The sequence below is a fragment of the Anopheles stephensi genome, chromosome X (assembly GCF_013141755.1).
Source record: "Anopheles stephensi strain Indian chromosome X, UCI_ANSTEP_V1.0, whole genome shotgun sequence".
NCBI lineage: Eukaryota > Metazoa > Arthropoda > Insecta > Diptera > Culicidae > Anopheles > Anopheles stephensi.
This window is the reverse complement of record NC_050201.1, coordinates 17,451,079-17,478,747: the sequence shown is the minus strand read 5'-3', so window position 1 is coordinate 17,478,747 and position 27,669 is coordinate 17,451,079. Positions and strand designations below refer to the sequence as shown.

Genomic DNA, 27,669 nt, shown 5'->3' with positions numbered 1-27,669 from the left:
ACTCCTCAAAGTAGGGCGAGTGCACTGGACCTGTCTCTATGTCCATCAGCAATGGCCCTGGATTTTAGTTGGAAGGTGATCCAGGACCCTATCGGCAGACTTGCCGATAGAAATTTCCTACATCAAGGGAGGATGTTCAGTAGAAGGAACACCCGTTAAATGTGACTTAACCAGGAACATCAACTGGACGAGATACGGTGAATTAATAGCCGCTTCGCTTTCACTTGACTTGGAAGATATGTCTCCTGTCAAGGAGTACGAAAAACTTGTTTCAATCATAAACAAATGCGCCCTTGAGGCCCAAACAAGGCGCTCCCACCAAGCAAGGACATTTAAAAAACCTCCCACTCCTTGGTGGGACAAGGATTGCCAAGCGGCTTTCACAAAGAAGCGTGAGGCATTTAAAGCCTTCCGGGACACGGGCTCGAGGTCCTTATATGAAAAATATAAAGGACTAGAAAGAACGTGCAAAAACCTGTTGAAGGCGAAGAAAAAGGGTTATTGGCGTAGATACGTCAATAATCTAGACCCTGCCACTTCACTTAATTTGCTTTGGAGAATAGCCAGAAGGATGCGAAACAGCAACAACATCAATGAGAGCGAAAGCTTTTCTGGCGAGTGGCTGTATCAATTCGCCCACAAGCTTTGTCCCAATGTCGTTCCTGCGCATAACTTCAAACAACATGAGCCTAATAGTGACCCTAGGATGGATTCACCGTTCACAATGGTAGAGCTATAACTTGCAAATCAGCAAGTAAAGCAAAAATTCCTTCCCAGGTCTGGATCAGATTGGCAACAAATTGCTTCAAAATCTTCCCGACGTAGGGAGGAAACGTCTGTTAAGCATCTTCAACAATATGTTGGAGGTCAACAGCGTCCCGCAAGAGTGGAGAGAAGTGAAGTTGTCACTATCTTGAAGCCTGGCAAACCGCCATCAAGACACGACTCGTATCGGCCGATATCGTTACTGTCGTGTCTGAGGAAACTCCTTGAAAGAATGATTCTTTTCTGGTTAGAAGAATCGAACAACCTTCTCTCGAATAGCCAGTTTGGTATTCGTAAAGCCAGGGTTACTAATGACTACATAGCCCTTCTGGTTACTGAAATAGAGCTTGCTCGTGCACGCAAGTAGAACATGGGATCTATTTTCCTGGATATACAGGGGGCATTTGACTCAGTTTCACCATACAAGCTGAGTCAAAAACTAGAAAATGTGGGGCTGGGTCCAAAGTTGAATAACTTTCTGTTCAACCTTTTGTCGGAGAAAGCTATGAATTTCAACAATGGTCATGTTCAGCTAAAGCAGACCAGTTTCCATGGACTAGCACAAGGGTCCTGCTTGAGCTCCCTGCTATATAACTTCTATGTTAGCGTAATAGATTCTTGCCTAGCTCCGAACTGCAGCATTAGACAATTAGCAGACGACGGCATCATATCATTTGCAAGCAGGGACGCCACCGAAATACAACTGGCTTTACAAACCACACTGGACAACCTTGCCGAGTGGTCTGAAAACCTTGGTATAAAGTTCTCTACAACGAAAACTGAGATGGTAGTCTTTTCCCCTTTTAGCGACATGACAAAAACAGAGAGAAAAGACTATTATTTATTTATTTATTGAGTATTACGGTCCGATGCCGTATTGTCACCACCGCATGTGGTGACTGTGAATTATATTCACGCAAAAAAAAAAACAATTAACAAAAATAACTAGGCATTTCCAGAGAGAAAAGACTATTTGACCCGAAAATTGATGTCTTTTTGTACGGTGAAAAGATGTCAACTACCGACAATTTTAGGTACCTTGGTGTTTGGTTCAACTCAAGGCTAACCTGGAGTTCACACATCACCATCATCAGGTGCAAAAATGCAGCAAAAAATCAACTTTCTAAGGACAGTCAGAGAATTCTGGTGGGGCGCACATCCAACAGACGTCCTGCAACTGTATAAGACAACGGTACTATCCGTGTTGGAATATGGAAGCATATGCTTCCATTGGGCATCCAACACGCATATCTTCAAACTAGAGAGGCTACAGTATCGTTGCCTTAGACTCGCACTAGGGAGCATGAAATCCACACATAACATGTCCCTAGAAGTGATGACCGGAGTGATGCCGCTAAAACTTCGTTTTGAAATGCTGTCGCTTCGCCTTCTAGTCCGTTCTTCAGTATCAAATCCCTTGATCGAAGAAAATTTTAAAGCACTTCTAGAGACAGGTTCTAGTGTGTGTGCACCTCTAGAGACGAAGGTGTGTGGCTGCTGTGACGGATTTCACGACTTGGATCACCTTCTGTGGTCCTGCGAGGAGTATGAAACCGCAAGATCCTCCTTGTTGAACGCAGTCGAGATCATCGGCAGAGGATCGGGTACAGAAATTAGAGAAGTGTTGGCCACCAAAGACCTCGCCTACATGAGGCTCATCTACCGATTTTCCAGAGACAACGGTCTTATCCTTTGATTAAGTATCCCCATTTCCCTTCCGATCCATATCATCCACTCCTTTTTGTTATATTTTGTGTTGTGTGTGTTGTAAGTGTTTTTTTGTAGTGCCAAGGGTGATGTGTTTGTAGGAGTAATAGTATGCGAGGGCTATTTTCATACTGCCGTAAAAATAAGGCAGGCTTTTTTCGTCGCCGATCGCTTTAGATTTCGCTGTTAACTTCGTCGATCATGGGCTGTGCCATTGCTGGGCTACTTGGAGAACATTGCACGCAGAAAAAATCATGTTTGCACTGTCCAAATAACTGTGCTTGTTTTTTTTCAGTCCAGATCCACACCACAACTCTACAATAGACAACCGGAACGATCCATTTGTTTAATTGTTCTTTTTTGTGAATTTAATTCACATTCACCACACGCGGTGGTGACAATACGGCTTGGGTCCGTCATCATTAATTAATAAATAAATAAAATAAACCGTAATCTTTTAATTCTACATGCACAAATGGAACCAAATGAGAAAATACATTTTGTGGTCCATGTTTCCTTCAATGTATTACTGGTTTCCTATTTCTGTTGAACTCATGAACCCCCAAACGATGACAGAACCTCCAACATGTTATGTTTTACAGATGGTGCGAGGTTTTGAGGGTTCTGTTCTGTACATTCTTTTGCCATACCGTACAACGAGCATCTCAAGAATGTTAAATTTTCTTTCGTCGGAAAATATGACGCGTTTCCAAAAATTCGCTTGCAGTATTGAATGTTCCTTAGCAAATTGTGAACGATTTTTATAAGATGGCCAATTTTATTCAAAATATCCGTGTCGATGATTTTTTTAATGAAACTTGATCATTAGCTTTTTTACCAAACGTAGAACACGCTGAATTAGCCGAAAAGGGTATAATATTCAAGTATACCAATACTTTTTGGGCCCACTGTATATTGGATAATTAATAGTAATCTCGTAAGCTTTCTAACTGTCAAACCTGGTGAATTGTGTTACTCACGTTAATGATAAACAACAAAAATTTGCCATCTCCAAGATGAGAAAAAAACAGATAAAGGCACGACAAACCAGGGCACGGCAAACTTTATCGACCTGACACACTGTTCGAACTTGAGGGAGTTCGACGAACATTGCTCTAAGTCAAATTAATCTCATGACTCAAATGAATGAACCGTTTTGACCACATTTTTAAACCATGTAAACTTTTCATTTCATTTTATAATTTAGAGAGAGAGATAGGATTCTTGAGATCAACATTCTAAGAACAACATCACAATCACATACTTGGTTTTATTCTCCCTGTACTTGGCTATTTCAATAATTTATTTATATACTAGCATTAGGATAATGACTCTACGACTCGACTAGTCAATGAATCTCGTCATATTTGATGAATGATATTTGGAACTATGGTTTACCATTTGTTTACTTTTAACTTATTGTAATTTTTATTTTACTTTTAACTTAGCGCAATTTTCAATTATCCCATTTGCAACCCTTTCCTTTTATTTTATTCACATTATTTTCAGCATGCATGCATGGCATGGGAATAAACACGTCAGACTGGAGTTGAACATATTACGGAATTGTTAGGCAGAATGATTTATAATTATGTTGTATTTGTTGTATATGAATTAAATAAAATGAAAAAAAACGTGCAGGCATAGAACAACATGCGAAAATTTAATGCAAACCGTAAACTGCACGAGTAACATTAGCTATTCGCCAAAAAAACTAATAAATTATCTTTAGTTTCACGATTATTGTAAAATACATTAGTCCAATATCCACTCTTTAACAGGACTATTTTGATGGGAGCGTCCAAAACAACAAAAACGCATATATTATTTCTAATTTAAAAACACAGTACAGGTCCAAAATTGTTATAGTTAATCAACAAACAGTTTAAAACAGAAAATGATTAGTTTAAAGAAAAATAACAATAATGTCAACCACCACATTTCACCCTATCAATAATCTATTGGATTTAAAAAAAAATAACATATTGAGAAACAGTGTCAGTAATCAAACCGAATTAATGAAATATATCTAAAAAGAATGAACTGCAGTTCCGAATATGAACTTATATGCAGCAGACACAAGAAGATAAAAGAATTTATACGCAACGGCTATAATTTGCTTCCAGTAAAGTTCGTGCCTTGTAGAGCAGAGAAAAACGTACAGCACGGTAATCTATAACTATTTCGCACGATATTGCAGTAACAGTAAAGAAGATGTTGAAATTTTATTCCAGTTGTAGTAATAAAATTATCAATACGGCCAGGCCGTTCCTTATGAACAAAAAAATATATATTAAATTGGCCGGATAAGATTCAGTGCTATTCCCTAATGCGTGTTATATGTCATAGAGCAGTCTATGAAACGACGAAGCAATGAAATAATTAATAAAATATTCAAAATAAAAACTCTTGTTATGAATTTCTGGTGTTTTCGCGATTGCGTTCGCTTGATCTGACGCACGTTGTAGATACATATTAAATAAAATGTTACATAAACGTTAAAACCATTCAGTTCACTAGAAACCGTCACACTATAAAATAGGCTTGGGTGCATTCATAAACAGTTCTCATAAAATTAATCCTTTTAATTTTTTTTATACTCATTATTGACAACTTGGCCGTATTGCTTATTCAGTTTCTCATTCATATAATTAATCAACAATCATATATTTAAAGTAAAAAAGCTCACTTACATTGAAGATAAACCTCTGAATGCAAAATTAAAAAGTGCATATAAAGATTATAGTCTTCAATTTGCACCAAAATATGTTATGTACAAAATTATACTGTAATCAACTACAAGAATTTCGTTCACGATTGAATTTCAAAACTGCAAACACTTTGTAGGATAAATACGTCGTAATAAAATATAACAGTGGTTCCTAGGATTGCTAAAAAATAAACGATAAGGCAATTTAAAAATCACATTGGAAAATTACATAAAAATTAATAACTCGAAAACACTTAGACGGGTCTGATTATTATTTTGTATTCTTTAACTTAACCGTGCAAGTTTAGCGCAACAATTGCTCTTGTAGAATGCCACGGGATGTCTATTTTCACAATAAGAAAATAATATCGAGTTCTATTAGTATGGTGATGAGATGAGCAACATAAAATCAAATAGCCATGACTTCTAATCATATCTTCCTTAACGTTATAAATAATATGCTAATAATTTGTTTTTTTTTTCTCATCACAATCATAAGCAAAAAAAATAAACAAGCAAAGCAAGAGCAGTGAAAGGGATATTGTTTCGTAAACATAACATAATTATCACTGAAACATAAAATATCAATTATCGCAACTGAACAATAGAAAGGATTCTTGTAATATAGGACATCGTGTTTGGTATTGTTTACCTTTCACTCATACATTGTCCCATAAAGGCAGATATTCTCTGATTGTTATTATATTGCCTGGAAGCAAAAAAAGGATCATTAACATTGATTGATCTTTAGCCATTTTAATTCACATTTAATTCGCATTTATAAATCTATGAGAAACAAAAAACTACATGTTTTATAATATAACAATATGCAAAAAAAGTCAGTTCTTACAAAAAAAAACAGAAAAAACAGACGATGTAGGAACGCATACCAAAGCGTCTCAGAAACAATGTAGGTAAAAAATAAAATAAATTTGAAAAAACCCTTTCCTGTGTATATGGTAGCAGGTTCTTGAAATAATAAACTTATACAGCTTTTTCATGTCAACTCCTCCTATGTCCACCAAATGGTGGAACCTACTTCCAGTTTTCTTAAGAGACAGTTACAACAAACAAATGATTATAAATATTCAAAAAAAATGAGACGGTCAACTATAAAAAAAATCTTTAAGATATTAGGAAATATTCACTGGTAAAAATGATGGTGAAATGAATTAAAATCATATTTTAATTATACTAACATACACTGACGGACAATAGAATAGAACCATTTGATGTTTTGAAATGGTAAAACTGATCATAACCAGTTTAAATTTTTAACAGATGAGTTTTTTGTTGTAAAATCTGGTTTCAGATGTTGGCAAAACATGTCAATACGGCGTCAAGCCGTCACAATAAAATTATAAATATATAAATGTTAGCAAAACATTTCTAACATTGCATAAAACGAGAAATCGATTTTAAATATCTTTTTGGTGCTCCCATAAAAGTATGACCAAACCATTTAATACAATAAAATAATCCTATTCTCATTCATATGTTAATGGGGTAGGATCCGAGACTTTCCGGGTCACACAGGCTCTCCTACCCAACTCCTATTCCGTCACGTCCTCGTCGTACAGAGCGGTAACTTTCCCCACCACATATCCAAGCTTTGGTACACGGACCTGTCCCAACCCCTTTGGCGGATGGTGGAGCAAGGCTAAACAGGAGGGGGGTGGGCAGACCAGGCAAATGGTCTGCATGTACGTCGGGAGGGTAACCAGACTTTAAACCTAACTGCCACAAGGCCCTCCAGAGGTACCTCTGGGGGCTTGAGCGCAGGACCAGTCACCCTGCTTTAAGTAACCTATCGACTACAGACAGTAGTTAAAATTATGCGATACCCGGATTTCACAATAATATATATATATATATATATATATATATATATATATATATATATATATATATATATATATAGTAACTATACATATAGTTACGTTACACGCACCGACGCAGCACCAGCAGTAGTCGGAAGTTTGATCTTCAAAACATCCGCCCAGACGAACCCCAGCCCTGTTTAGTCGAAAAAGGGTTTGCTACACCTCATCCGGGTACACAGCATGATCTTCAAGCAAGACGATGCACAACGAGTCCCCCATCCAACAGCAACCGGAAGTGTCATCGCTGCTCCCCCAACACCAAACGCGATCGCGATTGCGGAGAAGATGACGATGCAGCCTTTACGAAAAGAAGTGAAAGGGAATATTCGTTTTACCTTTCACTCATACTAATAGCGTTCCTTGAGTTAGGCCTTGTTTAGGGAAAAACAAGCCAGAACAAGCAGTCTCTTTTTAGAACTGAAACACAGTGGTTGATGTAGAGGAGATTTTTTTTATCAACCATATATAACTGTATATACAACCGAGCTCACCCGGGATAAGGTGCCCTTTCACGGTTTGGAGAAGGAAATGTTTCCAAACCATCGTGAATTGTAATATTATTTGTAATTTAGCTTTAAGCAATACGGCCAGGCCGTTCTTTACGAATAAAATATATATATATATATATATATATATATATATATATATATATATATATATATATATATATATATATATATATATATATATATATATATATATATATATATATATATATATATATATATATATATATAACTGTATATATATACACCTGTTTACAGTTACAGCCGAATCGCTCACTGTTTGCTTCGACTCACGAGCTGCCTACTGTGATTCACATGCCATTACCATCGAATGCGCGACACTATGGTCGAATCGCATGCCGTTACTATGGAATCACGTGCCGGTAGCTATGGTTTAGGAAATGTTAGTACATTTTAAATTTGCTGTTTCTGTTGTTTCTAAACAAATGATTATGTCCTATAGCTAAAACTCAAGGATAGTTTTAAATACTAAAAGCAATAGAAAGCAATATTTCAAACTATTTTGCATTTGTTTTACATATTGTTTCATAGCAACCGGGCTATACTTTACATCAAATGCCTCATACAGGAGCAATAAAAAATCCATGTATATTGGCACGAGATTCCATGGTAACGGCATGTGATTCGGTCGTTATGTCGCGCATTCGATGGTAAGGGCACATGCAAATCGAAGCAAGCAGCTCGTGAGTAGAAGCAAACGGTGAGCGATTCGACAGTAACTGTTAACAGGTATATATATATATATATATATATATATATATATATATATATATATATATATATATATATATATATATATATATATATATATATATATATATGTAGAAAAAAGTGGCCCTGGAAGAGAGGCCTTCAACATCGAAGGCTGGCAAGCAATGCCCAGCTGATCCTTAATAGCGAGCAGCTATCAGAGCACCGAGCACGTGCTTACCCGCCGTCATGGGAGGTTATTTTCATGTTTTTTGTTATTTTCATGTCGCGATCAAAACAGCTCGATGTAAGGACGATCGCGGCACAGCTGTTTAAGAAATACCCGGGCGTTGCCGATGTATTTCGCATGCGCCCGAACAAGATCAGAGTCACCGCAAAGGACCGGGCACAAGCAAACGTCATTGCGCCTAATCCAGATTTTACAGAGCACTACCGGGTTTATATTCCCGGTAGTCTGGTTGAAGTAACCAGCGAAATCGAGGACTTCGATTATCCGGAGGAGGATATTTTGAATCATTGGGTTGGTGCATTTCAAGCACCAGATACCCCAAGGGTTAAAGTTATTTTATTTATTTATTTATTAAGTATTACGGTCCGATGCCGTATTGTCCCAAGGGTTAAAGTTCTTGAAGTGAAAAAGCTCTTCAAGCTAGATCCCTCATCAAAGGACGAAAACAAATATATTCCGACCTCCTCCCTCCGTATTATGTTTGAGGGAACGGTACTTCCGCAGGCCCTCATCCTAGAAGGCCTCCCATAGAAGGATACCCATCAACCGACCAAAAGTGCCAAGGGTGGCCACCTGTTCGAAGTGCTGCCGGATTGGGCATGCCGATCCGTTTTGAACTCGCAAGAATTGCAGCGGTAAATGCAGAGGAGCTCACGCTACCGAGGAGTACAAAGCCCCCAGAAATGTTCGCATTGTCGGGAGGTGTGGCATGAGCTTGCATTGTGCCCTGTGAACCGGAAACTGCAAAGGGAGCACACCAAAACGGTAGCCGAGAGGGCACGCGGCTCTAACAGCTACGCTCTAAAAGGAGCGATCGCGTCGAACCCATTTGCAGTGCTGGATAACACAGCTGCAAATGGCGAGGCCAATCCGACTGCACTCGAACAGGTGCCATTGAGATCGGTAAAAGTACTGAGAGTACCTTATAAAAAGGTACAACGAAAAGTCTTAAAGACAAAAAACAAACCTTTAGCACCACAGCGCCACGCTAAAGTTTCTCCACCTGTCCCGAAACGCAACGCTGATCCCAAAACTCCCGCCCCATAAATTGCCAGGAAGCAGCCCAAGACGAAGCGATCACCTCGGGCCGAAGCTCCTTTGGAAAACCTAGCTTTTCCGACTGAGCCCAAGGGCTTCCCGAGCATCTGCATCTGCATCCCGAGCATCTCTTGATCCTTAACCTCCCGCAGCATCTGCATATGATCGCTACTTGGGCCCTTCCTTTCCTGAAGGTGAGTGAATGATCAAACAGTGGCTGGCTCAATGGCCATGCTTAAGTATGATGGTCCGTTTGGATGGTTAATGGCTCCTACGGCTACTATCATACAGTGGAACAGTAGGAATTTGCTTGCTAAATTCCTTTAAAGTATAAGTGGGCGAACACAACTGCGATGCGTTTGCCCTCTGTAAAACTACCCCTAGACAAGAAATGATAGAAACTGTCGCAGTTCAGGCAAAACTGGGCGTTCTTCACGTGACAATTGCATCCGTTTATATCCCCCCAATAGCCAATAATCGAAAAGAAAAATTTGAAAAGTTCAAAGAGGATCTTGGAAATTTAGCAGCGGTCTTGCCTGAACCGCTTTTGATCCTGGGAGACTTTAACTCCCATGAGGTCGACTGGGGGTGCGATAAGGATGACATTCGCACCCATCATCCGAGATATCTGCGACAGATTTGGTTTTTCTATTCTCAACTCAGGAAAGGCAACCACCGGAGGTGTCAGGAGGCAGACTCCTCAAAGTAGGGCGAGTGCACTAGACCTGTCTCTATGTCCATCAGCAATGGCCCTGGATTTTAGTTAGAAGGTGATCCAGGACCCTATCGGCAGACTTGCCGATAGAAATTTCCTACATCAAGGGAGGATGTTCAGTAGAAGGAACACCCGTTAAATGTGACTTAACCAGGAACATCAACTGGACGAGATACGGTGAATTAATAGCCGCTTCGCTTTCACTTGACTTGGAAGATATGTCTCCTGTCAAGGAGCACGAAAAACTTGCTTCATTAATAAACAAGTGCGCCCTTGAGGCCCAAACAAGGCGCTCCCACCAAGCAAGGACATTTAAAAAACCTCCCACTCCTTGGTGGGACAAGGATTGCCAAGCGGCTTTCACAAAGAAGCGTGAGGCATTTAAAGCCTTCCGGGACACGGGCTCGAGGTCCTTATATGAAAAATATAAAGGACTAGAAAGAACGTGCAAAAACCTGTTGAAGGCGAAGAAAAAGGGTTATTGGCGTAGATACGTCAATAATCTAGACCCCGCCACTTCACTTAATTTGCTTTGGAGAATGGCCAGAAGGATGCGAAACAGCAACAACATCAATGAGAGCGAAAGCTTTTCTGGCGAGTGGCTGTATCAATTCGCCCACAAGTTTTGTCCCAATGTCGTTCCTGCGCATAACTTCAAACAACATGCGCCTAGTAGTGACCCTAGAATGGATTCACCGTTCACAATGGTAGAGCTATCACTTGCAAATCAGCATGTCAAGCAAAAATTCCTCCCCAGGTCTAGGTCAGATTGGCAGCAAATTGCTTCAAAATCTTCCCGACGTAGGGAGGAAACGTCTGTTAAGCATCTTCAACAATATGTTGGAGGTCAACAGCGTCCCGCAAGAGTGGAGAGAAGTAAAGTTGTCACTATCTTGAAGCCTGGCAAACCGCCATCAAGACACGATTCGTATCGGCCAATATCGTTACTGTCGTGTCTGAGGAAACTCCTTGAAAGGATGATTCTTTTCCGGTTAGAAAAATGGTTGGAATCAAACAACCTTCTCTCGAATACCCAGTTTGGTTTTCGTAAAGCCAGGGGTACTAATGACTGCTTAGCCCTTCTGGTTACAGAAATAGAGCTTGCTCGTGCACGCAAGCAGAACATGGGGTCTATTTTCCTGGATATACAGGGGGCATTTGACTCAGTATCACCATACAAGCTGAGTCAAAAACTAGAAAATGTGAGGCTGGGTCCAAAGTTGAATAACTTTCTGTTCAGCCTTTTGTCGGAGAAAGCTATGAATTTCAACAATGGTCATGTTCAGCTAAAGCAGACCAGTTTCCATGGACTAGCACAAGGGTCCTGCTTGAGCTCCCTGCTATATAACTTCTATGTTAGCGTAATAGATTCTTGCCTAGCTCCTAACTGCAGCATTAGACAATTAGCAGACGACGGCATCATATCATTTGCAAGCAGGGACGCCACCGAAATACAACTGGCTTTACAAACCACTTTGGACAACCTTGCCGAGTGGTCTGAAAACGTGAAAACCTTGGTATCAAGTTCTCTACAACGAAAACTGAGATGGTAGTCTTTTCCCCTTTTAGCGACATGACAAAAACAGAGAGAAAAGACTATTATTTATTTATTTATTGAGTATTACGGTCCGATGCCGTATTGTCACCACCGCATGTGGTGACTGTGAATTATATTCACGTAAAAAAAAAACAATTAACAAAAATAACTAGGCATTTCCAGAGAGAAAAGACTATTTGACCCGAAAATTGATGTCTTTTTGTACGGTGAAAAGATATCAACTACCGACAATTTTAGGTACCTTGGTGTTTGGTTCAACTCAAGGCTAACCTGGAGTACACATATCACCCATCTGGTGCAAAAATGCAGCAAAAGAATCAACTTTCTAAGGACAGTCACAGGATTCTGGTGGGGCGCACATCCAACAGACGTCCTGCAACTGTATAAGACAACGGTACTATCCGTGTTGGAATATGGAAGCATATGCTTCCATTGGGCATCCAACACGCATATCCTCAAACTGGAGAGGCTACAGTATCGTTGTCTTAGACTCGCACTAGGGAGCATGAAATCAACACACAACATGTCCCTAGAAGTGATGACCGGAGTGATGCCGCTAAAACTTCGTTTTGAAATGCTGTCGCTTCGCCTTCTAGTCCGTTCTTCAGTATCAAATCCCTTAGCTTCTAAGAGCAAAATCTTGAAAATTTACGAAGATTTTGTTGCCCCACAAGTGCATCCTAGCACTCCACAGGCATTAAACCGTGCTGCCCTTCCTGAGACCTACCTTTTAACAACAGATTCCTCGTTGCACGAGGAAATTAAGACCATACCGAATGATCTTTTCCCGATGGTAGTTCCGGGCATTTTCAGGGATAGGTATGGTAGACCAAATATGCCAGTATTACACTGATGGATCGTCCTCTAAGGAGGGCACCGGCTTCGGTGTTTTTTTACACCGCAGAACTAACCGCAATCTTGTACGCACTATTGATGATAGCAGCGAGACCTTCGGATCAGTACTTCATCTTCACAGATAGCCTTAGCGCTATTGAAGCACTAAGATCCCCGAAGACTGTTAAGAGTCAGGATTGCCTTACCATCAAAATCATGAACTGCTTGGCTCAATGTTCGACAAGGCGTTCAGGATTTCGCTAATTTGGGTCCCTTCTCATTGTGGAATTCCCGGCAACGAGAAGACAGAACCACTGGCCAAAACAGGCGTCCAACAAGGCGTCTTTTACGACCGTCGGATCTCGGCCCGAGAGTTTCTTCGTCTACCACAGCCACTTTTCCTGTCTCGCTGGCAGAGCATGTGGGAGGCGGATGATCTCGGGCGATTCCTTTTCTCGATCTCTCCGCAAGTGTCCCGGCGGCCTTGGTTCGGTGGGCTCTCTGTAGACCGGGCATTCATACGCATGATGTCTCGACTTATTTCGAATCATTTCGCGTTGAACGCTCATCTGCAGCGTATAACTCTGGCTCAGACGAAGGTGTGTGGCTGCTGTGACGGATTTCACGACTTGGATCACCTTCTGTGGTCCTGCGAGGAGTATGAAACCGCAAGATCCTCCTTGTTGAGCGCAGTCGAGGTCATCGGCAGAGGAACGGTTACAGAAATTAGAGAAGTGTTGGCCTGTCTGTAGCAGTGTGCTGCAAGTCAGTCCAGCTTTGATACAGCGGGTCCACCTGTGTTGTCGTTGGGTTCGGGAGTTTCCAACTCCTGCTGTTGCGAGATGGAATTCGCCGTTCGCTTTTGAATTCGACAACAATAGATTCAGACCAAAAAAACACAACATACATATACACACACACAATAGAAATGGACAACAACCATCCATCTTCCGTCACAACCGAGCATGCCCGGGATATGGCAAATAACTAGGAGGAAATGCCTAGTTAATTTTGTTTAATTGTTTGTTTTTCGTGAATTTAATTCACAGTCACCACATGCGATGGTGACAATAAGCCATCGGACCATCATATTTAATAAATAAATAATATATAAAATACTTTCCATCAAGAATTTGAGCAAAGTAAGAGTAGAAAATTATTTAAAATACTTTTCTTTATTTGACAATACGGTTTCAAGCCGTCATAATAAATAAAAAAATAAAAAAAATTTTTTAATTACACCATATCTAGTGTTTTAAATCGTGTATTCGCGATGCCGAAAATAGGAACACAGCCTGCCGAAAATAAGAGCATTCTGTCGAAAATAGGAGCATAACCAATGTTTGCATATTTGCTAATATTTCTTTTGGTCAATAATTCAAGTATGCTAAAACATTCTTTGATGTATAACTATATACTATAACTATAACCAAAATATTACCACCTTCAATCAAAACGATTGAATTTTATGATTATACTTGTATTTTTCTGAACAGCTGCACGTGCCGAAAACTGGTACATTTACCTTATTATTTACAAGCGCACCAGAGCGTTTTATTGTTCGACTTAATTTATGAAAGAAATTAATTATTCGTGATGGAGTTTGTGATACTGGTAGCGTAGCCTGGCATCAAGGAAGTGGACGAACAAAATGAGCAACATCGCCGGATATGGTTCCGAAAATGAAGAAGCGGCTTGAACGACATTCGCGTCGCAGTGGCCGACAAATGGCTCGTGAGCTTAACATATCGCAATATGGCCAGCTTGGACTAAAGCCTTTGAAGATCCAAAAAGAGCAAGATCTCACCGATGCACAAAAAAAATTAGACTCACAAGAGCCAAAAGAGTTGCTTCGTTTGGCCGAAAGTGATAAATTGCCGAATTTGATTTTCTCTGATGAGAAATCATTTGTAAATCAACGGTTTGTGAACAAACAAAATGATCGAGTTTACTTGCCACAGAGGTCAGCTGAAATTTTGCAACTTTGGTTGGCAACCAGAACTCAAAAGTCAGCCATCGTGATGGTTTGGGCCGCCATGACCGCCGATGGTCGCTTACCGTTCGTATTCATCGACAGTGGGGTCAAAATAAATGTGCAAATCTATTGCGAAAATATTTTGGAGGCTCTGAAGCCCTGTGCACGCACACATTTTGGCCGAAGAACTTGGACATTCCAACAGGACTCAGCACGCGCCTCCCAAGAATGGTGACGCAATGAGGTCCCTCGCTTCATTTCCATCGCACAATGGCCACCAAAATCACCATATGCCAATTCGTTATACTATTGTGCCTGGAGTTTTTTGGAAAGTAAGGTTGGCATTAAACAATACCCCTACTTGGGAGGATTCTACCCTTCTTTCACTTCACAGCGACAGATCAAGAGCTCTTCGGCAACTCCGTTCGCATCCGTCATCTCAACTCCGTATTATTTTTAAATATACAGCTTATACGGTTTGAATATAGAATCGGGCAAGATGCTCCCGTTACCTTCATATACTCCAATCTCGTCTTCATCAACCATCAGTGCAAAACTCCCTTCATTTCCTCTGTTATGTGTACCATCAGCAGCAAAATTTTAAAAATGCCATAATAACAGGTAATTTTTAAACATACTAATGATTATGGGGATAGTAAACAACCTACTGTGCAAAGGCAGAATATTGTGGGAAGAAGCGAGACAATATAGAAGCGACGCATGTTTCAACCGACCCTGCTAAGAAAGACACTGGTCAATAGAAGTGCTCATAGTTACAACCGACTTCATCATAGTAACATACAATAGACTTAATGTTATCCGTGAGGTGCAAATACTATAATATGACAGGGAGGTCTACGCAAAATAAATTCTTTTTTTAAAGAAACTTATCAAGTTTTGACATTTTAAAAATATTGATAAAAAAGCAAACATCTGAACAGAAAGCAAGCAACATCTATCTAACATTGATAGCAGCACAAGAAACCAAAATTTGTATGAATAAATTATAGATTAAGAGAGAAAAACAACGCAGTATCGACGGCTAGTGTTGACAGAAGAGCATGCTCTTCACTCCCAGAAGATGAATTTACCTAAGCCTAAGCGAAGGCACACCAACGTTTTTTCGTACGGTTTGGCATCAGATCACGAGAAGATAATGATGGTGGACATATTAAGGAGCATAGTTAACAGGACAAAGAATATAGCTGTGGGTCAGACAGAATCGCCAGCTACGGAAATTATCATTAGGGGTTGAGCCATCCGTAAGCGACCTGAAGTGTTTCGGGTCGATCCGTTAATAGCAAAAGCTCTAGCAATAGCGTACACCAACCAAATCAAAAACTCAATTCTCTATACAGAAAGTCAGGCAACATGTAAAAACGTCCCAAAAGCACAAACATTTAAAAAAAAATCATATCATGGCATCACAAAATCACACTATAAGCAAAAAAAAATACGAAAACCCGATTTTATTTTTGCAGTACATGATCTTTCAAATTGTATATGTTACATAGTCGCCCTCAGTACAAACTTCGTTCGCCGGGATTCAATCGACACTAACTTCAGAATGAGTTCTTTTCCACTTAAAAACACGCTTGCTTCGATATTCATTCAACCGGTGTTTTTAATTTGAAGCAAGCGTTAATTTTAAGGCGATGAGAAAACCTACTGAGTGTTCGCAGCGAGCGAATCTCGGTGAACGAAGTTTGTGCTGAAGATGAGTACAACTCGAAGAGAAATTTGCCAGAGACCGATAACCGTTTTGCATTCTAAAAAAATAATAAAAAATAACGATATATGAATTCAAAGCAAATAAAGATGGATATGGATGTTGTGTATGCGTGTTACGATAATATAACTTTAAGAATATGTGTCGCAAACTTGTGTGTGTAAGCAAACATTGTAACTTGTCTTGCAATACATCAGTCTAGTCCAGTACGTCTAAAGGAACAGATGTCACATATTGGCGACGAGGAGAAAGTGAACTGAAGTGATTCTTGAAAATTCGCAAATGAGTATAATTGGAAACATGACTTGGAGATAGGGCCCCTATCTATAGAAGCCTATAGATTAAACAAGAGAAAGCTTAAATGTATAGTGCAAGTATGGACAATTTTACGAACGCTGCTTTATATTCCCAAGTTCAGATGCCATGACAGGAGAGAGCAATGGCGAACGAGAGTTGTGATGGGTGCAAGTGATGGATTGTTGAGTTTTTCGGGTTATCTTTATTGTATTTAATTATTATCAATTTGTGCAGACTAAGATAATCCAGGTATGTACCAAAAGTACTAGGCTACATAAACATCTTCTAAAATAAAAAATATATATTCGAACTATCACTAGGATGGTGCCTAATATCGTCCAGAATGACTATTTGGGTGCATGGGAATCGTTTTATTACATAATTTAAATATACGCGTCGGTTATATAGACAAACCCGTTTTTAAAAATATCGATAATTACAAATTCAATCATCTTCATGTCTTGAAAACTAGACAGCAATAATAAAACAATAAAAGCATCCATCCGCACGCAAGTGATACTAGTTACAACGCTGCCAGCCATGCAAACTCCGGAGGATCAAAAAAAATTACTGATGACAGCAAATCACGAGTAAGATCACGAGTACGGAATTATTATCCCAAAGAATAGAGGAAAATATCCTCTTGGTTCATAATTTATAGCTACGGTAACCGACGCAGCGGCTAAAACCGATCATCTCACTGGTAAATTTGCGAGACAATACGGAGCCACTTGGGAGGTTATAAGCAGTGTTTACGCCTAAATGCATGCGATTTTGTTGCATGCCATAATACGTGTTTGTGAACGGTTGTAACAGTATTAGTGTAGGCATAAGATAGGATAGGATTAAGAAATATTGTAAATATAGATAGAACCCAAAACGCATTCGACCAGAGCAGACGTCCCCCCTTGAACAGCACAACGAACCATCCGAACATTTGGTCCTTCGAACCGGATAGTTCCTGTTAGTTACCGTTCCTATTGTTGTTTAAGTTACGTTGGTTTTGTGCAAAGTTATAGTGTTTATCGTCCTGGTGTTGTTGTGAACAATTTGCGCTTGCGCTCGTAAGAACTTTGTGTCAGTTGTAACCAGCGAAGGTGTAAGGACGGAGAACGACAGTGTTTTTATTTGTTTTCAAGGGGAATTTGTGATTTGTTTAAGTTTCACATAGTAATTTGTTCGAATGCAGATAAGTAATTGCACGCGGACTTAACTAAGCGTGGGTTCAGGGTGTTGACCTTTCGATTTGTCGGTGAACTAGTGAACTATCAAGGACGGACATTGCACAAGGTTTAGTGTGTTTACAGCAGTGGTATTAGTGTAGTGTTTCGTACGCTGGAAGGAAAGTTCATCGATGAACAGTTCGGTGCCGTAGCAAGTTCTTCGATAAGGATAGAAGCAGCCATTGCAACTAACCCACGGTGATTAGGCAGGAACGGCGGTAGTGGCAATTTTTGAAGCTTTATCCGTGAAGTGTGGAACAAGCTTGCTTGCAGAGATTGATGTTGTGCCGATAGCAAGGTTCAAATTATAGAATTCAGTGTGTGGTCAACACGTGGCTTGATAGTGGTATTAGTGCGAAAGAACTAAGTACGTTAACCTTACAACGCAACGCGTCAGAGTGAACAGCTTTGAGAGTACGACAGGGTTCATCAGTGAAGGAAGTGAAAAATATTTAAAATGCCTGCAGGGGACAAGCAACAGAAACAATTACAGCAGCTGCAGCGCTTATATCGCGATAGTTTGCGTAGCATTGACATTTACGAAGAGTTTGTGAACAATTACGATCCAGCCAGAGATAGTGACCAGGTCCCAGTGCAATTAGAACAGTTAGAGGAAGTGAAAAATGCATTTACAGATGCTCGAGCACAGTTACTCATCGAAGAGTCAAGCGTCGAAGACGAAATGTGGAATGATCAAAGGACATTCATGACAAAATATATGAAGGTGAAGGGTTTTTTGTGCGCACAACAACGAGTAGATGCAACAAATCTTGTGGCTAGCAGTACGTTTCAAACATCAGTGACGCATACACCATTACGACTTCCCGAAATCAATCTGCCTTCATTCGACGGCGATGCAACGAAATGGCTCACTTTTAAAGATCGTTTTACCTCTATGGTTCATGAAGTGATAGAACTCCCAGATGTAACAAAACTGCAGTATCTGTTGACGGCGTTGAAGGGAAGTGCAGCAACACCATACGATCATACGCAGTTAGTAGCAGAAAACTACGAGTCAACATGGAAATCATTGCTACAGCGTTTTGATGATTCTAAGAGAATAAAACGAGAATATTTCAAGGCACTTTACCAACTGGAGTCTATGAACGGGTCAAGCGCTGAGGAGTTGGCACGTCTTGTAAATGAGACCAGGCGGCTGGTACGAGGGATGGAGAGGTTGAATGAGCCGGTAAATCAATGGGACACTCCGCTTACAAGTTTGATTCTCTACAAGCTAGATTCTGCTTCTTTGATGGCCTGGGAACAATATTCTGCCGATCATGAGGCAGACACGTATAAACGTATGATTGAGTTCTGCGAGAAACGAGTGAAAATACTAAGTAGCTGCACCACACACACAACGAACGCTGTAGACACAAGGCCGGCAAGGGTGGTCGGCAGTTCATCACCACGTAGTTATGCAGCAGCGCGTCAGAAGAAAGAAAGTGCGACCTTTTTAGCATGTGCAGCACAAACTCCCAAGGCAGCCTCTAATACCTGTCCGGTCTGCAAGGCTGATCATAATGTGGCGAAGTGCACCTCATTCAGAAGCATGGACTTGTCCCAAAGGCAGACGGTTGCGAAGGAAGCTAGGTTATGCTTCAGCTGCTTAAGAAGAGGACATTCTATACGATTTTGCAGAATGCATGGCAGATGTTTAAACTGCAATGGAAGGCATAACACTTTATTGTGTATCAAGCAGGGAGAGTTTCCAGTATCAACAAGCTCAGAGACATCAGCGCTGCCAATTAGTGCGACACTTCAGGACAAGGTAGAGAAGCCACAAAAAACCGTCTGGTTGTCAACAGCTCTTATTTTGGTAGAAGGGGTTAATGGTTCTACGATTCCTGCACGAGCCCTCCTGGACATGGGAGCCCAGTCTAACTTTATGTCCGAAAGATTGGTTCAGCAGCTAAAACTAAAGAAGGAACGAGTTCACAAGCCGCTGTCAGGAGTGGGAACCGTTGCATTGACCGCGAACAATTTGGTTTCGACAACTGTCAAATCTAGAACAACCACATTTGTTAAGAGGCTGGAGTTTTTTAGTACTGGCAAGGGTAACAGCTAACTTCCCATCGAGATACGTGAAAGTCGAAGGCTGGAATGTTCCATCAGGATTGGAATTGGCAGATCCATCATTCTACCAGCCTGGATCAATAGATCTTTTATTGGGGGCGGAAGTGTTTGCCGATATGTTGAAGCAAGGTCAGATCAAACTCGCGCCCCACTTACCCAAGCTACTCGAAACTCATCTTGGATGGATAGTTAGTGGCACTGTGTTTGAGCATCCTAAAGGAAGTATTGATGAAGCCCATATTGCGTGCTGTGCTGTTGAAGACGATAGTTTTGATACGGCAATGAAGCGGTTGGTGATGCTGGAAGACCTTCCAACAGAAAGAATTCGCTCAAAGGAAGAGGAACAATGCGAGCGCAGCTACCAAGAAACAACATACCAGAACGAGGAAGGCAGATACGTGGTTCAGCTGCTCAAACGGTTCGATTGGAAGACACTTGGAGAATCCAAAGAAACTGCACTGAAAAGGTTCATGGCTATGGAAAGGCGAAGAAAATCGGACTGCAGGCTCGACGACGCTTACAAAGCCTTTATGAAAGAGTACCTTGATCTTAAACACATGTCATATTTGGGTACGTATGCAGAAATCGATACAAATAACTTAAGACCTTCTTTCTTTCTTCCACATCATGCGGTTTGGAAAACGGACAGCACCACCACTAAATGCAGAGTTGTATTCGACGCATCATGTAAAACAACTTCTGGTCGGTCCCTGAATGATGTGCTATTAACCGGTCCGCAACTACAAGACGACGTTGTATCGATACAGCTGCGATTTCGGATGAAACTAGTAGCTGTAGTGGCAGATGTGGAAAAAATGTATCGTCAGATACTCGTGAAGGACTGCGATAAGGCATTGCAACGAATTTTGTGGCGCAGCGATGCTAATGAGCCGATAGCAGTGTACGAGTTGAACACGGTCACATACGGCACGGCCTGTGCTCCGTTCTTAGCCATCCGAACCCTGCAGCGAATCTTTGATGATCATGGCACCAAGTTTCCGAAGGCAATGGCATGCAAGGCAGATTTTTACGTCGATGATTTGCTGTCCGGTGCAACGACAACACGTGATGCACAAGAAATGGCCGGGCAGTTAAATAAGTTACTTTCGTGCGGAGGATTCAGTTTAAGAAAGTGGGCATCCAATTGCCCAGAAGCGCTGAAAGATATTCCGGAAGATCAAAGAGCAACCAACCCACAGCATGAATTGGCAGCCGAGACCAGCTCTATTTCGACGCTTGGATTATTGTGGACACCTGAATCGGATATTTTACAAGTCCAGGTTAAGCTACCGATACAGGAGAGCAAATGCACGAAACGACAGGTGCTAGCATGTATTGCACGTATCTACGATCCACTCGGCTTCATAGATCCGGTTAAGATGAAGGCCAAGCTTTTTATGCAGCAAATTTGGATGTTGAAGGGAACAGATAAGCGCGCTTGGCCATGGGATGAAGAACTCCCGGAACAGTTGGCTCGAGATTGGATGTCATTTTTTATGCAGCTACATCTCTTGGAAAAGGTACGCATTCCACGGGTAGTTATTCAGAGTGATACGTTATCGATGCAGTATCACCTGTTCTGCGATGCATCAGAGAAAGGCTACGGTGCGTGCTGCTACGTTCGAAGTGTCTCGACCAGAGGAGAGGTGTTAGTTCGACTGATGATTTCAAAATCCAAGGTGACACCGTTATTTCAGAGGATGACCATTGCACGTTTGGAGCTCTGTGGCGCGTTACTGGCAAGCAGATTGTACGAGCAAGTAAAACAGGCAATTGGCCGCGATGAGCCTACATTCCTGTGGACCGATTCGATGACCACTTGGCATTGGATTCATTCCCCTCCAAGTCGGTGGAAGACATTTGTTGCGAATCGGGTTTCGAAGATTCAAAACCTTACGGAAGGAGCCAGCTGGAGACATGTGCCTGGAGTGGTGAATCCAGCCGATGTGGTGTCTAGAGGCTGCGATCCTGCAACGTTTATGGAGTCAACATCATGGTGGTCGGGGCCAGAATGGTTGGCATCGACAGAAGAAAATTGGCCAACAGTACCGGAGTCTAAGACTCTGGAGACGGGTGAAGAACGTTCCAACGAGTTAATACTTTCTTCACTGGATGAAGAAGGATTTATTGACCATTTGTTCACCCGTTACGGATCATACTCAAAACTTCGCATGGTAGTTGGGTACTGTTTGCGGTTTATACATGCTTTGCGAATGAGAGTAAGCAGCTCAAAGGTCCAGCCTAAGTTTGGTGAGGGCCTTTCAACGGCAGAACGGCAGCAGGCAGAATGGGTATTGTGTCGATTGGCTCAACGTAACTCGTTTAATAGAGAATGGAAGGATTTAAACGCCAAGAAACCAGTTCATCGAGCGTCACATCTTCGAGGGTACCAACCATTCATCGACAGCAATGGTTTAATTCGGATAAACGGCAGATTGCAACATGCATCTCTATCACCTGATGCCAAACAGCCCATAGTGATACCGAAAAAACACCCGTTGGCAATCCTGTTAGCTGAGTACTACCACCGGAAAAACCTGCATGCTGGTCCACAGATGATGCTTACCAGAATAAGGCAACGATTTTGGCTGTTGGATGGACGATCGGTGGTGAGAAAGGTATTTCATCAATGCGTGCGCTGTTTCAGATGCAAACCTAAGGCAGTCACTCAACCGATGGCGAGTCTTCCGAAAAACAGAGTGACTGAGGCGAGACCGTTCTCTGTAGCTGGCGTCGATTATTGCGGTCCTGTTTGGGTGAAGGCACAATCGCGGAGGGCCGCCCCTATAAAGGCTTTCGTTGCAGTATTTGTGTGTTTTATTACGCGTGCCGTCCACATCGAGCTCGTGTCGGATTTGAGTACACCAGCGTTCCTAGCTGCATTAAGGCGATTCGTATCGAGAAGAGGCTTGGTATCGGAGTTATACTCTGACAACGGTACGAACTTCAGGGGAGCTGCGAACGAGCTACACCGCCTATACGAGCTGCTCAATTCTCCTGATGACCGAAGGGAGATCTCATCTTGGTGTGCCGAGAACCAGATATCGTGGAAATTCATCCCACCCCGGACTCCACATTTTGGCGGATTGTGGGAGGCTGCAGTGCGTTCTATGAAGCACCATTTGATTCGCGTCATCGGAAATGCGTCAATGTCTTATGAAGACATGACAACGTTGCTATCGGAAGTAGAAGCATGCCTTAACTCAAGACCTCTAACGATTCTTTCTAATCATCCCACAGATCCAGAAGTACTCACCCCTGGACACTTCCTAACTGGCTCGCACCTCCAGCATGTCGTAGAGGTTGATTTGAAGGATGTACCAGAAAACCGTGTGAACCATTGGCGCCTCGTTCAAAAACGACTACAACACTTCTGGGAAAGGTGGCGTTTAGAATATATGCAACAATTGAATGGGAAACACAAATGGGATTGCATTGCGACAAAAATTGTGCCAGGAACAGTAGTATTGTTAAGAGAGGATAATGTAGCACCTATGAAATGGCCATTGGCGATAATAACAGAGGTTTACCCTGGTAGTGACGGCATAGTAAGAGTGGTAAAAGTACGTACGGCTCAAGGCAATGAGATTAAAAGACCAACTGTGAGAATCTGTATTATACCGAATCAAGAACGACAAATGGCACACGATGGAAGTTAGATTAAAGTTTGTACATAGCATGTTCTAAGGTTAGGAATAAACGCATGAAGCTAGCAATTATTTCACGAAAAGGATTACAAGCATGCGAGGTAAAATTAATGAATTTTAGGTGGTCGGCATGTTTACGCCTAAATGCATGCGATTTTGTTGCATGCCATAATACGTGTTTGTGAACGGTTGTAACAGTATTAGTGTAGGCATAAGATAGGATAGGATTAAGAAATATTGTAAATATAGATAGAACACAAAACGCATTCGACCAGAGCAGACGTCCCCCCTTGAACAGCACAACGAACCATCCGAACAAGCAGGCTGCGGCAAATAAATTTGTCTCTATTTAGATACAACCATCGAGTATTGCAAACGTGAACAATAAAACGCCCATAATTTTGTAATTCATCACAATACCTGTAATTGTATAATAGTCTAATCACAAAAGCTAATATTCAATCGATCCACGGGCAACGTAAGAATATTTTGGATTAACGAAGCAGATCGAAAAGTACGATAAATACAAACTCAACCTCCTAGCCTGATTAGACATTAAAATTTGACAAACTAGTGGTTGGACGTGACTATGGAAACTATTGGTTCCATAACATGAGACTTGTTAACAAAGGGACTTTTGAGATATGCTTAGAACCTGACACAGCAAACCATATAATTTTCAATTGCCAATGTTTTACAAAAGGAAGGAGTAAACAAAAAAATATTAACGATGAATCTTTCATTAAGGTCAGGAAATTTAAAGACATGAGGCAGTCCGGTGGACAAGACGTCACCGGCGCCGGTCTTCACGCCAGGACCGGAGTTCAAATCCCATCCGGACCGCCGCCCCGTGCGTAGGGCTGACTACTTTATTACGGCTAAAATTATGTCACAGAAAGCCAGAAATGGCAGGCCGAGACCTCTCGAGGTTGTAGTGCCACCGAAGAAGAAGAAGAATAAAGACATAAACATTATAAAAGAGAGACAATTTCCATAAAATTTAGAGTCCACATGTAAAAATACACAACTAAAACAAACCTAAGACCTAAAACAAAATTGAACGTACATAAAAGAAAGTTATAGATTTGAAAAGAAAAACGTTGTTAAAAAAACAATTACGTGCGCTAACATTTTCAGTTTTCTATGATCTATACAAATTAACCAAAACTTATTTTGGCTACGTATATAAACCCTCTTAAATCTTGGAGCGGCCCTATGGCCAAGTCGATAGCAACGCCTGTCTACACACGACAAGACCGGATATCAAATCCTACGAAGGCCGCCTCACCGTACGCAGGACTTCTTATCCAGCTACGGGTAAAATCATGTCACAGGAAGCCAGAAATGACAGGCCCCTCGAGGTAATAGAACCAGAGAACACCCTTTTACTATAGCAATTTATGATACGATATTTAAATGTTAAATTAATAACTAAGAGATTGTTAGGCCAAGAAGAGATAGAGAGAGATTTTGTTCACAAGAATCGATGTTATAGTTCGCGTCGGATTCAAAGAATGTAATGTAATGTAATATCGTAATGTAAGATATGCCTGTTCAAAATAATAAAAACCTATGCATATACATGGTTAACAGAGCTCGCCCGGGATAAGGCAAAATAAAAAGGAGGAAATGCCTTGTTAATTTTTTGTTAAATCTGTTTTAATTTTTCTCTGGTAATCGTTACTGAGAATTATAATTCGTCAGCACATGCGGAGCTGACAATACGGCGCGTGTCGTCATACTTAAAATATAAATAAATAAAAAATATATACATAGTTGCTTAATATTTCGATAAAAAATATCATGTTTATAATAAAGGCAGATACACTAAAAGGTTTGTTTTTTGTAACATGAAATTGCATCCACAGCAATACGGCCGTTGTTGTTGAATAAAAAAAGAAGCTTCAACGACTTTTGATGCGTGATTGGTTCATAGTCTTACAGTCATCAAAATTCATTCGTCTCTTCTATCTTGAACTTGCTAGACTGTTTAACATGTTCTATGACAAAAAAATAAACATCGCAAATTGTCCTCACTATTCCATGATGAAATAGGAAGTGGTACATTACACGAGGCACGTAGCATATGAACTGGATAATATTTGTGTATAAATTGATACGATATAAGGACCAACGAAGAATAAAGTCCATTCTGAGCTTCCTTGCCTGATAAAGTACAATGCCGGTTGGTTCAGAAAAGAAACAAAACAGGGTGCGGTATTATTTCAATTTCAATTACGCCAAAGCAAGCCCATCAGTCCAATTTAAACATAGCGATAACTGTAACGCCCGCCATACCGTGGAACAAAATTCCTCAAGAAGAAATAATTAACTTTTGCTATAACTGCAAGATACCTCCACGCCTTCATTTAATATTGTTTTTCCTTTTTCATCTCAATAAATCGGTAAAATATAATCACTCACCCAGTATCACTTTTTGACTTGTATTGGCTGTAAATTACTATTGTTTATGTTTACCAATGTTTTTAATAAAATTTAATAAAGCACAGCGTTAACAGAACGTGTTGTTGTAAGGCAACTGAATGTCGACGGAGTTTTTTCTATGATTTCCGCACATTTTAACTCCCTTTAATATTTAAAATAAAAGTAACTTATGATATTAAAACTTTGAAACAAAAATTCAGGATATACAAAGCAAGCAAAGAAAACAGAAAAAAAATTGGACTTACCCTCCAGAGCTTTGCAATTTCGTCGACTCTAATTGTCTAGCAGCTTCTTCAGTTCGTTTTAGCAGTACCACCTAAAATTGACGAAAGGCATTAATAACATTCTATAACGAGTATCAAACATGATAGGACAAAGTTTACTTTTTGATTTAAATTACGGAAATGCATCTCTTGAATCATCGTTGCTCGTCGCTGCGTGGACTCAGATCGAGAGATGACACGTAGAACCCCGCGTTCTGGTATGTATCGACAAACAGCAGCTTGAATAGTTTTCTGAAACTCTTTATGAACACCATCAATCTTAGCGCTGCGAATATATTTACAAAATATTTATGTTAACACTGTATTGTTTAACTAATGTTAGGTGTGAACTGAAATGACACTCACTATTCTCGCACCTCTTCTGGTACCTCAATCTCAAATCGATGGAAGGTTTTCTCGTTGATTGTTGGACTCGGATTAATCGCTCGGATCCGATCAGTGTTCACAATTTCTGTATAACTGTGGTCCCAGCCTAGATATTCGACGACGAGAAACTCTCCTTTCATCATCTAAAAGTTGATAGAGTAATGTTTGCTTTGTTTTTCTTATGTTTTTTTTCTTTTTCTTTTCGTGAAGAATTGATTGGTTGTTAGAAATTGCAGCTGATTGGGACCAAGCTAGTTCTTCCTTTGTGATTGTACGTGAGGACGAAAGCTTACTTCCTTAGAGGTGGTTATCCTAGAAAAAAAAACTTCTTACCTTTATAACCGCTCGCCACCAACCACAAGCTTCATTCTCATGTGAGCGAGAAAATACTTCGACCTCCATACGCTCGACGAAACCCTCGTAGTTTTCGCTTGGTGGTAATCGTACTTGATTGAAGTGGAACTTTGACGCCTCTTGCCAACTGTGGTAAAACAGATATAATTTTGATTAGGGTTAATATGAACACATTTCCAAATCAGATGCGGTGTCTTTTAGAAGACGAAAGAAGATTAATCAAATTTACCACCATGTGTTCCACTACATTTACCACCATGACTAACATATAAAGCAGGCAACGTGCTCAACGCTTCCTGCTATAAACTTTTGCTTTTTACTTACTCATTTTCGAACTCAACCATGACTCCATCATCGAAGACATCGGTGACAATACCCTAAAGGAAGTAAATACAAAAAATATTAAAGATATATATATTGATATATATTGATAATCATTCTCGTTGTAGTTATGCAAAATTTATGACACTTGTTTATACAATATCTATTACATGTAATATGCTAAGCAATATGCTAGAGAATAGGAGCAGAATGGTTTAAGCGTTTTTTCGTGCACAGATTACAATATCCTCATGGTTTAAGTTCAATTAGTGATA

At 40.6% G+C, this 27,669-nt stretch overlaps 2 protein-coding genes across 6 annotated transcripts in view; one reads left to right on the top strand and one right to left on the bottom strand.

The window, feature by feature from the left end:
* Nucleotides 1-27,669, top strand: part of LOC118512517 (dopamine receptor 2) — a 456,086-nt gene that overhangs the window by 174,897 nt on the left and 253,520 nt on the right. The window lies entirely within an intron of this gene.
* LOC118512427 (synaptic functional regulator FMR1) overlaps nucleotides 1-27,669 on the bottom strand; it is a 41,108-nt gene that overhangs the window by 12,655 nt on the left and 784 nt on the right. For 2 of the 4 annotated variants that reach the window (XM_036056864.1, XM_036056875.1), the window contains exons 2-7: nucleotides 27,398-27,450; nucleotides 27,053-27,200; nucleotides 26,699-26,862; nucleotides 26,453-26,618; nucleotides 26,315-26,385; nucleotides 5,835-5,891 (exon numbers count right to left, since the gene is read on the bottom strand). In XM_036056864.1, the coding sequence (XP_035912757.1) occupies nucleotides 5,835-5,891; nucleotides 26,315-26,385; nucleotides 26,453-26,618; nucleotides 26,699-26,862; nucleotides 27,053-27,200; nucleotides 27,398-27,450 (659 nt within the window). The remainder of the gene's footprint in view (nucleotides 1-5,834; nucleotides 5,892-26,314; nucleotides 26,386-26,452; nucleotides 26,619-26,698; nucleotides 26,863-27,052; nucleotides 27,201-27,397; nucleotides 27,451-27,669) is intronic. The other 2 variants (XM_036056885.1, XM_036056891.1) reach the window with 1 other exon arrangement.